General features: G+C 40.0%; 1 protein-coding gene across 1 annotated transcript in view; it reads right to left on the bottom strand.

The window, feature by feature from the left end:
• ME1 (malic enzyme 1) overlaps positions 1–12,807 on the bottom strand; it is a 185,590-nt gene that overhangs the window by 1,289 nt on the left and 171,494 nt on the right. The window contains exons 11-13 of the mRNA XM_074819678.1: positions 11,107–11,249; positions 8,404–8,577; positions 1,268–1,366 (exon numbers count right to left, since the gene is read on the bottom strand). Coding sequence (XP_074675779.1) covers positions 1,268–1,366; positions 8,404–8,577; positions 11,107–11,249 — 416 coding nt within the window. The remainder of the gene's footprint in view (positions 1–1,267; positions 1,367–8,403; positions 8,578–11,106; positions 11,250–12,807) is intronic.

Raw genomic sequence — 12,807 nt, 5'->3', positions numbered from 1 at the left:
CTTCCTTTCTAGGATTAATCTGAAGCCCAAACAGATTTGACTGAGAAGCACTTTGGGTGTTTATGTAAGAGTTCATCTTCAGTTCTGTGCGATTAATTATCATGGTTGAATGAGGTCTGAATTTATATCCCACGTTTGGTATTCAAAAAAATTTTGATAGTGTTCCTCCCCTGGAAAAGACAGAAGCTGTTGCTAGACCTCTTCGGCTGTATCAGCCAGAACAGGTATTTGCAGGAATAAAGTCTCAACAGAGATCAGGCAGAAAGAATCATTGGGAAACATTCTCCTTTTTTGTATTTTATATAACACACACAGAAGCAGAGGAGGAATTTCTATCACTGTGTTTCTGCCAAACACAGTTTGATTTAGCCTGAGGAATCTAGGTAACATTTTGACATCCACAGAACAGAGTTACTACTTGCCTAAGAAGACGTGAACTGTGATAAGGATTTTTTTTTCTTTTTTTAAATATACAGAATGAGTGAAGCTAGGGGAGCTGTTTCATGCATGAGGGCTCCCTCTTATTCTTTCAAAAGAATATGCAATAAGTGGAATTATTCACAGTAAGATGACCAAGAGAGAAAACAGTAATTGGATCAAAAAAGGTCACAGAAGACCAGCAAAATAACCTCCTAAAATGCTGAAAAAAGCAACCTAAAAAACAGAACAAGGGAGGAACTGGGATAAATACATTATTTGAAAGCTGCTGCTTCTTCTCTCCGGGGCAGCCAAATTTCTTGGGAAACTGCAGGTTTAGGTCAGTTACTGAAAATCCATCTGCATCAGTTCTGTATTTGCCAGTAAAAACCAACCACTCGGGCAACCCCTAACCCAAACCTGACCCACAAACAAAAAGCATCCCCTGTAGTTAGTCATTTTGATAGGCCAGAGTAAGGATGGGAACAAAAGGGAATAGTGCCTGGACACAGGGGTGACATTTACCTTCTTGACACAGAACTGATAATCATGAAGGGCCAAAAGCCTTCAGCTGTGCAGCTCGCATGGATGTAAGCCTGGGGACCTGCTCCTAACTGACGGACAGTACAGTTTGGGGTCTATGGACATAAACACTTGCTATGGTTCTGTATCTTCTTGTATTTGGATTACATTTACATTTATGAATTTAATTTTGAAACTGCTACTTGTCCAAGATTGATCGATGCAAACCAGCTTCAACTTGCATGAAGGTGTGTTAGTTGACCGAGTCAAACGCTCAATTATGTAGACAGTGTAGGAAGAAAAGCCACGAAAGACTGAAACGACTTACCCTCACAGCAATTTTCAGCGACACGTGCTGAATAGTGACTAACGGAGGGTACAGACGACCTTCCTGTAAATTCTCCTCTGAAACTTGCTGAGCTATTACCTAGAAATAAAGCAGACATGTTTAACTTGAAACGCAGATGCAGCTGTAGCTTTATTAGACAGTGATCTACTCTTAAGCAAAGAAATCGTTCTGCTTCGGCAAATCATGCAGATACTGCTTAATCCACCTAGGCAGTGTTTTTTACAGCCAGGTTTATCATTAGGAGTAGCCACACAAGGACTAGAAATTTCGGGAGTTATGCCCTTTTCCCACTCAGACAATAAGACTTATTCAAGTCTTGAATAAGTCCATGACACACATAAACTAGCAAATAGTTCTCTGTGAGATATAAATCCCAACCATCAATTGTTGGGTCAAAGACTTCTGAGATTAAAGAAGCACCTGTTATGCTAACAGTTGTCAAGTCATCCTGTGCAGTGAACAGAGCTGAAACCCTTAAGTGTAAAATGCTTTGAACAAAATTACTAGTGGCTGAGCAGGTTTGTTGTGTATCCAGCTCACATATCTAGCCTGTATGAGATCATAAAAGTACGTATGGTCAACCACAGAAAGTAAAATAAAAGTGAGATTATTCAGGGTCTTCTTTAAGCCCTGCTGGCCACTGCAGTCAGATTTAGAAATAACGCTGTCTAATGCTAAATTCTGGCTTGCTGGGACAGAAAACATAGTGCTGCTAGAAGTCAGTCCACTCCACTTGAAGGCTGAAGTAGGCCCATCATCTCAACCATACCAAGTAACTAAAGAAATCATTTTGCTCTTTGCTTGATTTTTCACCAGACTAACCAGGGGAAACAAGGAATGATACAAAAGTTCTGATGCATGTCTGAGAGGATCATCTCCTCTATGGCCTGAATATTCTTGCTTCTTCTTCCTAGCAAGACTGGAAATGTTTTGTTGTCATCTCCAGCAATGAACAGATTAGGAAAGCAGAGCAAGCTGAGAAGTTGTTTACTGTTTAACTCACTGGCCATATGAAAAACCTTCTATTACCATGAGGTGTAAGGACATTCCCTGCAGAGTGAGGAGAGACACTGCTTGCAATGTCTGCTTATGGGCTTACTTCATGAACTTTCTCTATTCCTGCAACAGATACCTTTTAAGAACCAAAGGGTCCTGGGGCTGCCTTTGGGTCTAATGATATTTCTGCTATCATTAGCTAAAATTTGTTTGTCATTTGGGGATCTGAAATAGAAAATAACCTTTCAGAGTGATCCAGATTGGGATTTGCTGAGCCTGAGAATCTGCTGATGCCAGTTCACTAACCTGTCTTCTCTCTTGTAATCTCTTTGGTGGACTTGAAGGTTTCATTTCTTTAACTGCCCACCTTTGTACCTTCTAGGGAGCTGCTAGTTAGAACCAAATCCAAATACCTTCTAAGCAAATTAAGCATAAAATTCATATATTAAAAATGGTCTGACTTTATGCAGTTTTTAATAGCTGCCTTCACTAACATTCTCAACTACGATTTTCAAAAAAAATTATCAAAAAATATTAAGAGATTTGCATCAGCAGAATCCAAATTTCAAAATTCTCTTGCTTTGGGACAGAAAGGAAATTACTCTGGGGAGGGGATGTCCCTTGCCCTTTAAACAGCTAGGAACACATAACAGTCACAAGGAAAGGAGGTTCTTTGTACACTGCAAGCTCATACTTCTGAAATCTATTACAGTTTATAAGCAGTTTCCATTGATATTTAGTACATTAGCCTTGCTCCTGGAGTGTATCCTTCCATTTAATTTCATCCAAAAGGAAACTAGTCCCCCTCTCCTCCCAAGATCATGACACACTGTGGACCAAGTAGGGACACCAGGGAGACGTGCTCCAAAAGACCATTCTGATGCAAAATAGAAGAGTAATGTAACAACACCCTTAGTGTTCCCATCCGGAGAAATGATACATTTTTGTGCAATTAGAGCTTAGATAACAAAAAGTTAGAACCAAATCACTGACTGATGCAGAAGTGCAGGGATGCTACTGCATGATGTGACCTGTAGGGGTACTCTGTGGATGGAAGGAAAATTCTGGTCTGGATAGCATCTGGTGGAGCCATCTATCACCCATCAAGAGGTTCTGAAAACACCAGGTAAGTCCAGGAAACACTGTGAAATGAAACTGATAACATGGTCCAAAGAGAAAGCAAGAAGTGCAGTTTTGAGGGAACATACTAGGAAGATACTTGAAAGAGCACAAACTGCTTCCTGCAGTTCCTGTTGCATGTGGGAAATAGGACCATGTGTAGATTGCTTGCAAACAACTAGGACTGTGTCAGAAGAGATGCCTGGCTATCATCCTTTCTGGTAGAAGTATGTAAACAGTTTGAATTACAGAGCAAACACTGTAGTAACTTCAGGTTCAAAAACAATGTTCTCTTCTGCAACCTACCCAGCATGCTGGTAGGTGTAGTAAGTTTTTCCATTTGGAGTGGAAATGATAAAAAGAGCAACAAGAGATTATACTTTTGTTGAGTATAATGAGTAAAGGAAAATTATTTCTTTATATTTCAATCTCATATTGAGAAATACAGCAGAGATAAAAACCCACTAGAGGGAGCTAAGACAATGTGAAATCTAGTTTTTGCTTTCCATGATAGCAACTAGGTTGTTTTAAAATTATATGCAGCCCTTTGATAAAACAAGATGTGCATCTGAATGTGTAAAGAGAAGCTTACAACATGAGATTTCTGCTATTAACAGTTTAATGGGGCTCTGCAGGAAAGATGAAATCTGAAGAAATCAACAGCAAGTTGCTGTTAGTGTAACGCATCACAAAAAAAAAAAAAAAAAGTTTAGGAGTAGAATACTTCTGTTTTGTGATGGGGTGGTTAGAAAGCAAGCCACAAAACATTTGGGCAGTGCTTGAAGTGGGAGAGGTAGCAAGCTTAACTATATAGATGCTATGCTATTCCTTCTAACATATTCCTGTAACAGCATTAAAAACTATGCAAAAAAACCAGAAATAAGCATTTTCAAAGAGAATGACATCTTCTCCATGTGGTCTCTGAAAAATGCTCCTTGAGAACATCAGTTCGGTGGTGGAGGAAAAAATGATGAATCAACATTTGGAATTATTAAGAAAGTAAGAGACAACACAGAAAATGTAATTATAGCAATGTATAAATCCACAATGTAACACCACTTTGAAAAGTTTGCATTTTTGCTCCACCTACGTCAAACAAGAATGGGATAGAGTCATGAGGGGTATAAAGGATAGCAAGGGTCATTATTTTTTGTACAAGGAGACAAAAAATAATAAATAGACTTGTGAGAAAAAAAGAGAAGACTGACAGAAAATACAAAAGACAACTGAAGGTGAACATTTCTCATGGCACTATAGGGAACCCAAATCATCAGACAGCAGGAAATCATAGGAGGAGCGTTTCTTTTCCCACAGAACTCATAATTAAATTGTGACACTAATTGCCAAAAGATGCTCAAATGTATAAACATGTTTAAAAAGCCACTAGGCTCATTTATGAAAGAAAAATCCATACAGGGATAAAACTTCCGACACAGGAAGGCCATATAGTACAGGCTGCCAGAAGCTGAAAAGCCATCTGTATTTTCCCCTTATTTATCCTCTTTTCCTCAGCTTCTGCTACTGATTACTTTCACAGGGAGATAGTGAGCTGTTTGGATCTTAGGTCCAACCCAGTATGGCTATTTTAATGTTTTAAATTTTAATTAATTCAAATTTTAATAGAGAAATTAGCTAAGCCTTATTGCAGAACCTAAATGAAAGACAGTCAAGACAGGACAAACGGCATAAAGCAAGTGGGGGCATTTTGGCTTTTGGAGGATGTATTCTCTATAATTAAATAATTTAACAGGATTATTTCTGGCGTAACTTAACTGTAGGTCACACATGCCAAGAATATTTCATTAGTTCGTAATTCTCTGTCCCTTTTGTTGTGTTTTGTAGGACTTAGAAGAGTAGGTAATGTCTCTTGTCATCACAGAGCAATTGCCTGCAATTAAGAGGTATTACAACTTACAGTACCTTAGATTTATTGTCCAAAATCAAAGTTACATTCTATTTTACTTGGCAGGAAGAAAAGAACACTGAAAGTAGAATTTGTTGTAGTTACAATAAGCTATTTGTGACTTTTATCAGATTTAATTGGGGACGTGGCAAAGAAAGAAGACAGGAGGTGCAGGCATGCAGCCTGGGCTGCTTATTCTTTTTACCTTCTTTTTTCAGGTAAGCTACTGCTACAATCTGAGAAGGTCCCTCTGTCTAAAATGCATGGGTTTGGTGCTTTAAATTTTGCAGCATCTTGGGTGCTTCCTTTCCAAATGGAGAATACTAACCACTATTCTAAAACCCACATGAAACTATTTTGATTTTATCCTTCCATTTAAAAAGCCAAGGAAACAAAACAAAAAGCACATTTGCCTTTGCTTTGTACTGTAATTTCAGCTAAGGGCCTGCGCAGCCCTCCCGGCCTTCACACCCCTGACACTTCTTCTGGCAAAGACTCCTCTGAAATCCATCAGTTGTGGCCTTGCTCAGTAACCGGCTGTAGCTCCCCCAAGCCCCAGTCACACACTGCCTCTCACACAAGTAGGGAGACCAGATGTGACTGCTCTCAGCTCCAGCTGTTAAGGTGAGTAGCTATCCATTGATCTTGCCACCAACATAGACTTTCTATGCAAGAAAAAATACATTTTTACATGTCAAACTTTTCTAGGGATTTTACTAGAGGATAGCAATTATGTAGCAAAACTTACCAAAAAAGAAGTCAGGAGAAAACCTCTACCTCAGGAGAGAATTTAAAAGCTTCATCACAATTTCTGATACCATTTTACTTCTTTGTTACGTTTCTTTGTTCAGAACAGATTTTTTTTTTTGACTTAGTGGACTGCCACTTGAAAAATCATTCAATCCACATATGTGTCACCTTTAATCTATCAGCACTCTATATATAGGAGCCATTTCACCCAAACCAAAATGAAGCAACTTCTAGAATGAAATAAGACAACTGTTTAACACAGCAGTTTAGACCAGCAAGTGAGGATCACCGTATCCAACTGAAATTACAGGGAAGGATTTAAAGGGAGGATATAATTATCCAAAGACTTATGAGATGGATCATTGCCCTCCTAAGATGGTTAAAGCCAGTGGAGACAGTCTGGCCTTTTTACTAATTTTAAAGATGGAAATTGTGAATGTCTTTCTTATAGAGGGCAAGCTGCTGGCAAACTTTTTTAAAGATGTCATAGTATGCACCTTAAAAAAAAACCCTTAGAAATCTAGCAAGGGCAGTGTGCAAGTGCTCACCCTTTATGAAAGCTTCATATCACATACTGCCATCATGTTGCCTTCGAGTGACAGTAAAGGGACATTTTCTTCCCTTTAATCCACAAAGAGGACACAAGGAGCATGAATCCTGGAATGCAATATACCTTAGAGAAGCTGCAAGAGTTGAGTCAGGCATTCTCACTTCTGCTAATTAGGGCAACTTTTCTTTTTTTTTTTTTTAATTGTTCTATAATAGTTGCTAATTGCATTGCTTTGAGGCTTCCTCTGTGTGACCTACACTACCAAGTATTTCCAAGCATCCTTACACAGCTTCTTTAAAGATTAGGATGGTGCATTTTCATAAAGTTCTGTGGATTGTAATTTATATGAACTGGACTAGGTAGAAATTACCACTGAAGAGCATCTAGGTTAATTAGAGTTAACTTGATAAACTGAAGCTGGCCTTCTTCCTTATTTCCATACCCTAAAAGCATCAGGCTTTTAATGACTTTGCACAGACATGGTCAGACCATCATGCACTGCTTAGGGCTCTCTAATCACTGTCTGTACTGAGCCTGGGCTCTCTCTGAGCAGGATGGGCTTGGAAGCATGTTCTTGGGAGCAGAGTAGCCAGGAGCTTGAGCATCACTGGATATCACATCACTCAGCAGAAGGAAGCTGAGTCCTATCAGGCTCATTATGTTGCTCTTGGTGCCAGCCAAGAGCAGAACCAACAGAGGCAATGAAGGAGACAGGAAATGCAGGACAGGGCCGGAAGGGGGTGAGATGGGAAGGGTCAGAGGAAGGAGTGGTAAGGGTGCTATGATGCCATAGCAGATGAGGAGCAAAGATAGTGGACCCAGAAAAGCACAGAAAGGTACAATTTTCTTAGGTGAGAAAGAGCTACAGGAAGATTGACTTACTGTTTTGTAAAAAAAAAAAAAAAAAAATAAAAATTGTGTTAACCATTTGATTTCAACCACTGCTGGTAATTTATTTTGTTTGAATAAGGGATTCTAAAATCATGAAGGCCAGATTCTTCTCCCATACATGTTGAAGGTACAATCCTGTGCATTTATATGTCCTACTGTAAGACAGTGGATGTCAGATTTTGAACAATCACTGGAAGTAGGTGGTGAAGGACTCCTAGAACCAAAGTGTTTCCTCTCTGTTCATTTCTTGCCCACTGAGTGGAGATAAAGGAGGAGAGATCACATGTTGAATAACATCACAACAAAGGTCATAACAAACTGCCTGAAGAAAGAAAAGAACCGATGCAGAAAAGGATAAGAAAGAAAATGGGAAGAATAACATGGCAATTGTGCCAAACTGTGGTGCAAGGAACTACAAAGCAATGGAGCACTTTCACTAGCTGTTGACAAGGTAAGTCCACAAAAAATGATGCCAACAGCTTTACTCAAAAAAAGCAAGAAGCTAAAAAGCTAAAAGAAATTAAAATAATTTTTGCAAGAAAAACACCCACAAAAGTCACCCCAAAGCTACCAACATCAAAATGCAGTTCTTTTCAATCTAAAATCAAACCCAAATTGTACATATGTGCATTCATCTGTGATAATACAGTACTGAAATCTTTCTCTTTTTTCCTTGCCAACAAAAAGTGAAGTTTATGTCAGATGACCTTTGGGCCAAGTATTAACTTTTTAAAAATAACTTGTTCAAATGGAATTTATAAAAACCAACATACCTTGCAGATAAAGACCTTACACAGAAAGCACTATTTTTCCAATTTAAAAGATAATGTTTAAATTTTTCTGTTTAACTCTTCATTATTACCAAGTTACTAAATTAAGGAATTGAAATAATTTTTAATACAGTACCTCAGCAGTTGTGAGGAACACGTCCTCACCAATATGTTTCAGTCCACACGAAATAACACCAAGAGCAACTCCTGGAAACACGTAGGAATTGTTACCCTGTCCCGGATAGAGAGTTTGTCCGCTTGGAAGAGTGACAGGATCAAAAGGACTTCCACTGGCAAAAATGCCACGTCCCTGAATTATAACAAGAAAGCCAAAGAAAGTATGTTAGTTACGAGGATGCTGTTGAAGTATTTCACACATCCCTTTAAATATCTACCACTGTGGAAGCTGGGTTACACCCATTTGCTGTCTCTTCTGAGAAGGTGTTAGAGCTACTTAACTGATTATGTCTCAAGAGCATCAGGATGCTGATCCTAGAGATTACTGGCAATGCTCTGTAACTATCTCATGTCAGAGAGTAACAGCTGCCTTATTCAGGTAAGAGCTATCAGCACAATTTAGAGGAGGAGAAAGTGAAAGCCATCACTCGTTATTCACTCTGTGTGTCCATGCCAGCAGAAGGGCACATGGGAAGAAGGTATGCACCTGGAGCTGTAACACTTAAAGTGGACAACACTGTCATTGTAACATCAGGTGATTTTTTTCCCAACAGCAGATCATCCACAAAAATGACAGGCCACTAAATGTTATACTTCTGGATGTGGCAATTTCCGAGGAGCTGTGAGGACAGGCAGAACTCTCTGTTCCTCCCAGTCTCTTCGGGCCCCTGTGCCCAATCCAGCTCAACAGAATGACAGAGGTACACGTGTTGTCCCAGGAACATCATCCCACGGTACAATCTATAGCACAACTTGGTGATGGGACCTCCTCTTCTGGGACCTTGTGGCTCCCCTCACTGTCATATACTGAGCAGGGTGAGGGTACCAACTCAGGCCACTGGTGTGGGATCATTCAATACTGATAAACCACTAGGATGTTTCCCAGCAGATTTTGGGGTAGCACTGTTGCCACTAGAGCCCAGGCACCATGCACAGACTGGTCCCAGCAGGCAGTACGGAAGAGCCAGCCTGCTTTGGGGAATTTGAGAATTTAGCTGTACAGATACAAGTTATACCATATCACTTGTCCTGAGGACAAGAGAACTGGCTCTAACTCATTTTATGTTGCAGTTCACATGGGACATCTAAATCTCTTCCCAGGACCCAAAAACAGGTGTAGCTCCACGCTGGCACACATCAGGCAGCTGTGGGGAGGAACAGAAGCCCGTGGGGTGACCCAGACCTGGCGACAGGGCTTATGTTGCTAATGGCTTAACATCAGCTAAGCGGAGTATTAGGCTTAGTTACATGCATGTTCAGAGTTGTGATACCACTGGAGTACCAAGAGATGGGCTGCAAGGGAGCTGCAAGTCTGATGGAGTCTCACTGTTCCCCTGGGATGAGGAACACCTCGATGGGAGCAGATGCTGGCACCATCGAGTGCCATTCAAGGGTGGCAGAAGAGGCACCTCAGAGATGACTCACCAGTGGCACTACTATCCAGGTTCTCCCCAGATCATTCCTGATACACAGGGAGACACAATTAATTTCTACAGCAGGCATGGCAGTTTTGGACTAATGAGGAGAGTGACATTGCACAGGCTCTACATTGGCAGCCCAAAGGCTGGCTCTTGCCTTGCTGGGGATGGAGCACACTCAAATTTAAGCAGTAAATTTAGGTGGGGAAGAAAAGCCAGCCTTTATTTCTGCTAGCACTGCTGAAGTGATAAATGTCACTGTTAAATACTTCAGAGGCACTTTGCATCAGAAATATCTATGCCTATTTTAAAGAACTGGAAAGTGCATTTTAAAATATACCACTGTTGCTATTCAGCTTTTCAGAAGAATATTCTGTTTGGTTTGGTGTCATTCAGTATTATCATGGTCAGTTTATTATATGTTTTGGTGACAGATCAAATAGTTCAGTGTGTCTTTTGCTCTGCCTACCAGATGTCATTACGCACTATAACCAACCTTCACGTAGGCTGCTTCCCTGGCTCTTGCATTGTGCTGTAATTGTGTACTGTGCAGTGGGGAACGGGCATGCTAAATTTGTCTTTTAAACACTGTAAAACTGTCATTCAAGCTGCCCTGTATTTGAAAAGAAATCTGAACACAATCCCCTATGAAACACATACAGTCAAGTAGTCATACATTTCAAATTCTAGACTGAATTACAGGATAATGTGTTTATTAGCACTATAATGCAATAATAAATAAGCAAGCACAGTTGTCCTAATTTTCACCTATGATTCCATAAGAAAAATCTTTGTAAAAGGCACCAATTATCCCAGTTCTTAATAAAGAATTATTTTAAAGATTCTATTTCCTGTATTGAAGTATTTTCTAACCCTAAAGAATATTTATAAAATCTCAAATGAAAAGCATACCACTGTGTGTATATATTACACAAAGTGGTACCGTTCAAAATCAGGAATAAGGTTTTAATGATTGATGGTTACTGATGCTTCTGTTAAAATAAAGACTATGAATCTTGCTTGACACCAATAAAAGCTATTACATGTTTTTATGAGGGTGCAAGCATGTATTGACTCCAGTTAAATTGTCTTGATAAAATCTGGAAAACCTGTTACTTATTTTACCTAAACACAGAGACATGATTAGTACTTGCTACTCCACCCTCTTTCTTCCTCCCATTTTAAATTTAATTGAAGATTTACTTTTCACCATGTATACTGGAGAGATGTTAATCTTTGATTACCTCTGTGTATTTGTAGCACTGCTCAGCAGTGCATTCTGCTTTGCTGGTAGGATTGCTGAGAGCAAAAATAATAGGACGTTTGTTTAAAGCAGCCATATCCTGAAGAATTTGTTTAGTAAAAGCACCACCAATTGCAGCAACTCCTAAAGAAGAAAAACACACATAACAAGCAGAAAAATGCAATCAGTTCAAGGTAACATATGCTCTTTTAAAAGAACAGAGCTCCTTCTACTGCATACCTGTCTCTTTAAAATGGAGTTCAACCTTTTTCCTAACATGTGGTTAAAATAAAGTTTTGTATAAAAGATTTTGCAAGAGTGAAACTTCAGTATTATCCCTAACATAAGGTAGAACCTACTGACCCCTGTGCAGTTTGGTGAATTTCCCACTTCACTTTTCTCAGGCCCTTTATATAAAATAGAAATGTATCACCTAACCTGCAGGTAAGTCTGATAAAGAGCAGAAAGGTACAACTCTGTCTCCTAAAGTCTCATGCAACAGACTGGATAGTTTCTCCCAAATCCAGTGTGTCAGATTTCAATTCTTTCTGACATGACAAATCTCTGCCTTCTACAGCTGATCATTTCATCATTTCCAGCTTTAGCTGATGAATATTCCCAATTTTCAGTCTAAGGGTTCCCTGATAGCAACAATTTTTTTTAAGACATCCCTTTCCATCCCATCAGAGATGCTTTTATATTCTCCACACTGTACTCACAACCAAAAAGGGGTGTGTGTGATGGTGTGATGGCCAATACACCTGTATTTCTGCCTAACCTACAAGAGTTGGGAATCCAAGGATGAGATCCTTGCTCTCCACACCTTCAGTGAAAAAAAGACAAACAGACCTTGGAGTAAACCTAACAATCTTTATGTCCGGGGAGGCCTCTATCACTTGGCTTGTAGAGAAGGAAGCCTCCTTCTTGCTCAGAGCCCCCAGTGCCTGGCTCCCTGTACTGCTTTCCACATAGCATCAGCATTTCAACAGCAGGAAAAAAGCTGTTGTTCCCTCTCTTGGGGGAGTAGGAATCTCCCCCAGGAGGGTGTCTCTCTTGGGTCAGTACTCTAACCTCTAACCTCTTGTTACTTGTGCACAAATGAACATCCCAAGATTTCTCACTCTAAAAAGACAGCTTGGAGTCTGCCTGAGGAGAGCACAAGGTACTTGGAGGGAGGTAAAAGGGGTCCTCGCCTCGCAGAGCTGTCTAGAAGTTCATACACGCTCCAGGACTAACATTTCTTAAAGGTGTCTGAGTATTTTCTGACTGCTTCTACATGAAGCATGGTATCACCTTACAGAGACATCTTCAAGCACAGCCTATGCCCTCAATATGAATAAGTGGGTGCCCCACTGAAATTCCCTGAACTGTTTTAAATTGAGCTTTCCAAGAGGTGTACTGAAAGCCCAAGCACCCTATGACAGGCTCTTTAGGTGCTGTTTAGGTGCTTAATGTGGGGCAAATAACGTCTAAGACCCATTTGGTTTTGCAGCTGGCCAAATCTCCTTTATTCTGATCCCTTGGTAACAAAAGAGGCAACTCCTCAATTGATGCAAATCAGTGACTTCTCTCAAAGTTTAAACAACCCTTGCTCGAACATTTCCATCACTCGCTACTATTTTTTTTTCAAATCGGAGCTCTCTGTACTTCACCTTCTATGAATGGACAAGGATGCTTAGATGCAAAAGCTCTGCTAGACCAG

The sequence above is a fragment of the Strix aluco genome, chromosome 3, assembly GCF_031877795.1.
Source record: "Strix aluco isolate bStrAlu1 chromosome 3, bStrAlu1.hap1, whole genome shotgun sequence".
NCBI classification, from domain to species: Eukaryota; Metazoa; Chordata; class Aves; order Strigiformes; family Strigidae; genus Strix; species Strix aluco.
The sequence above is the reverse complement of the archived record's forward strand: the minus strand, read 5'-3'. Positions and strand labels throughout refer to the sequence as shown.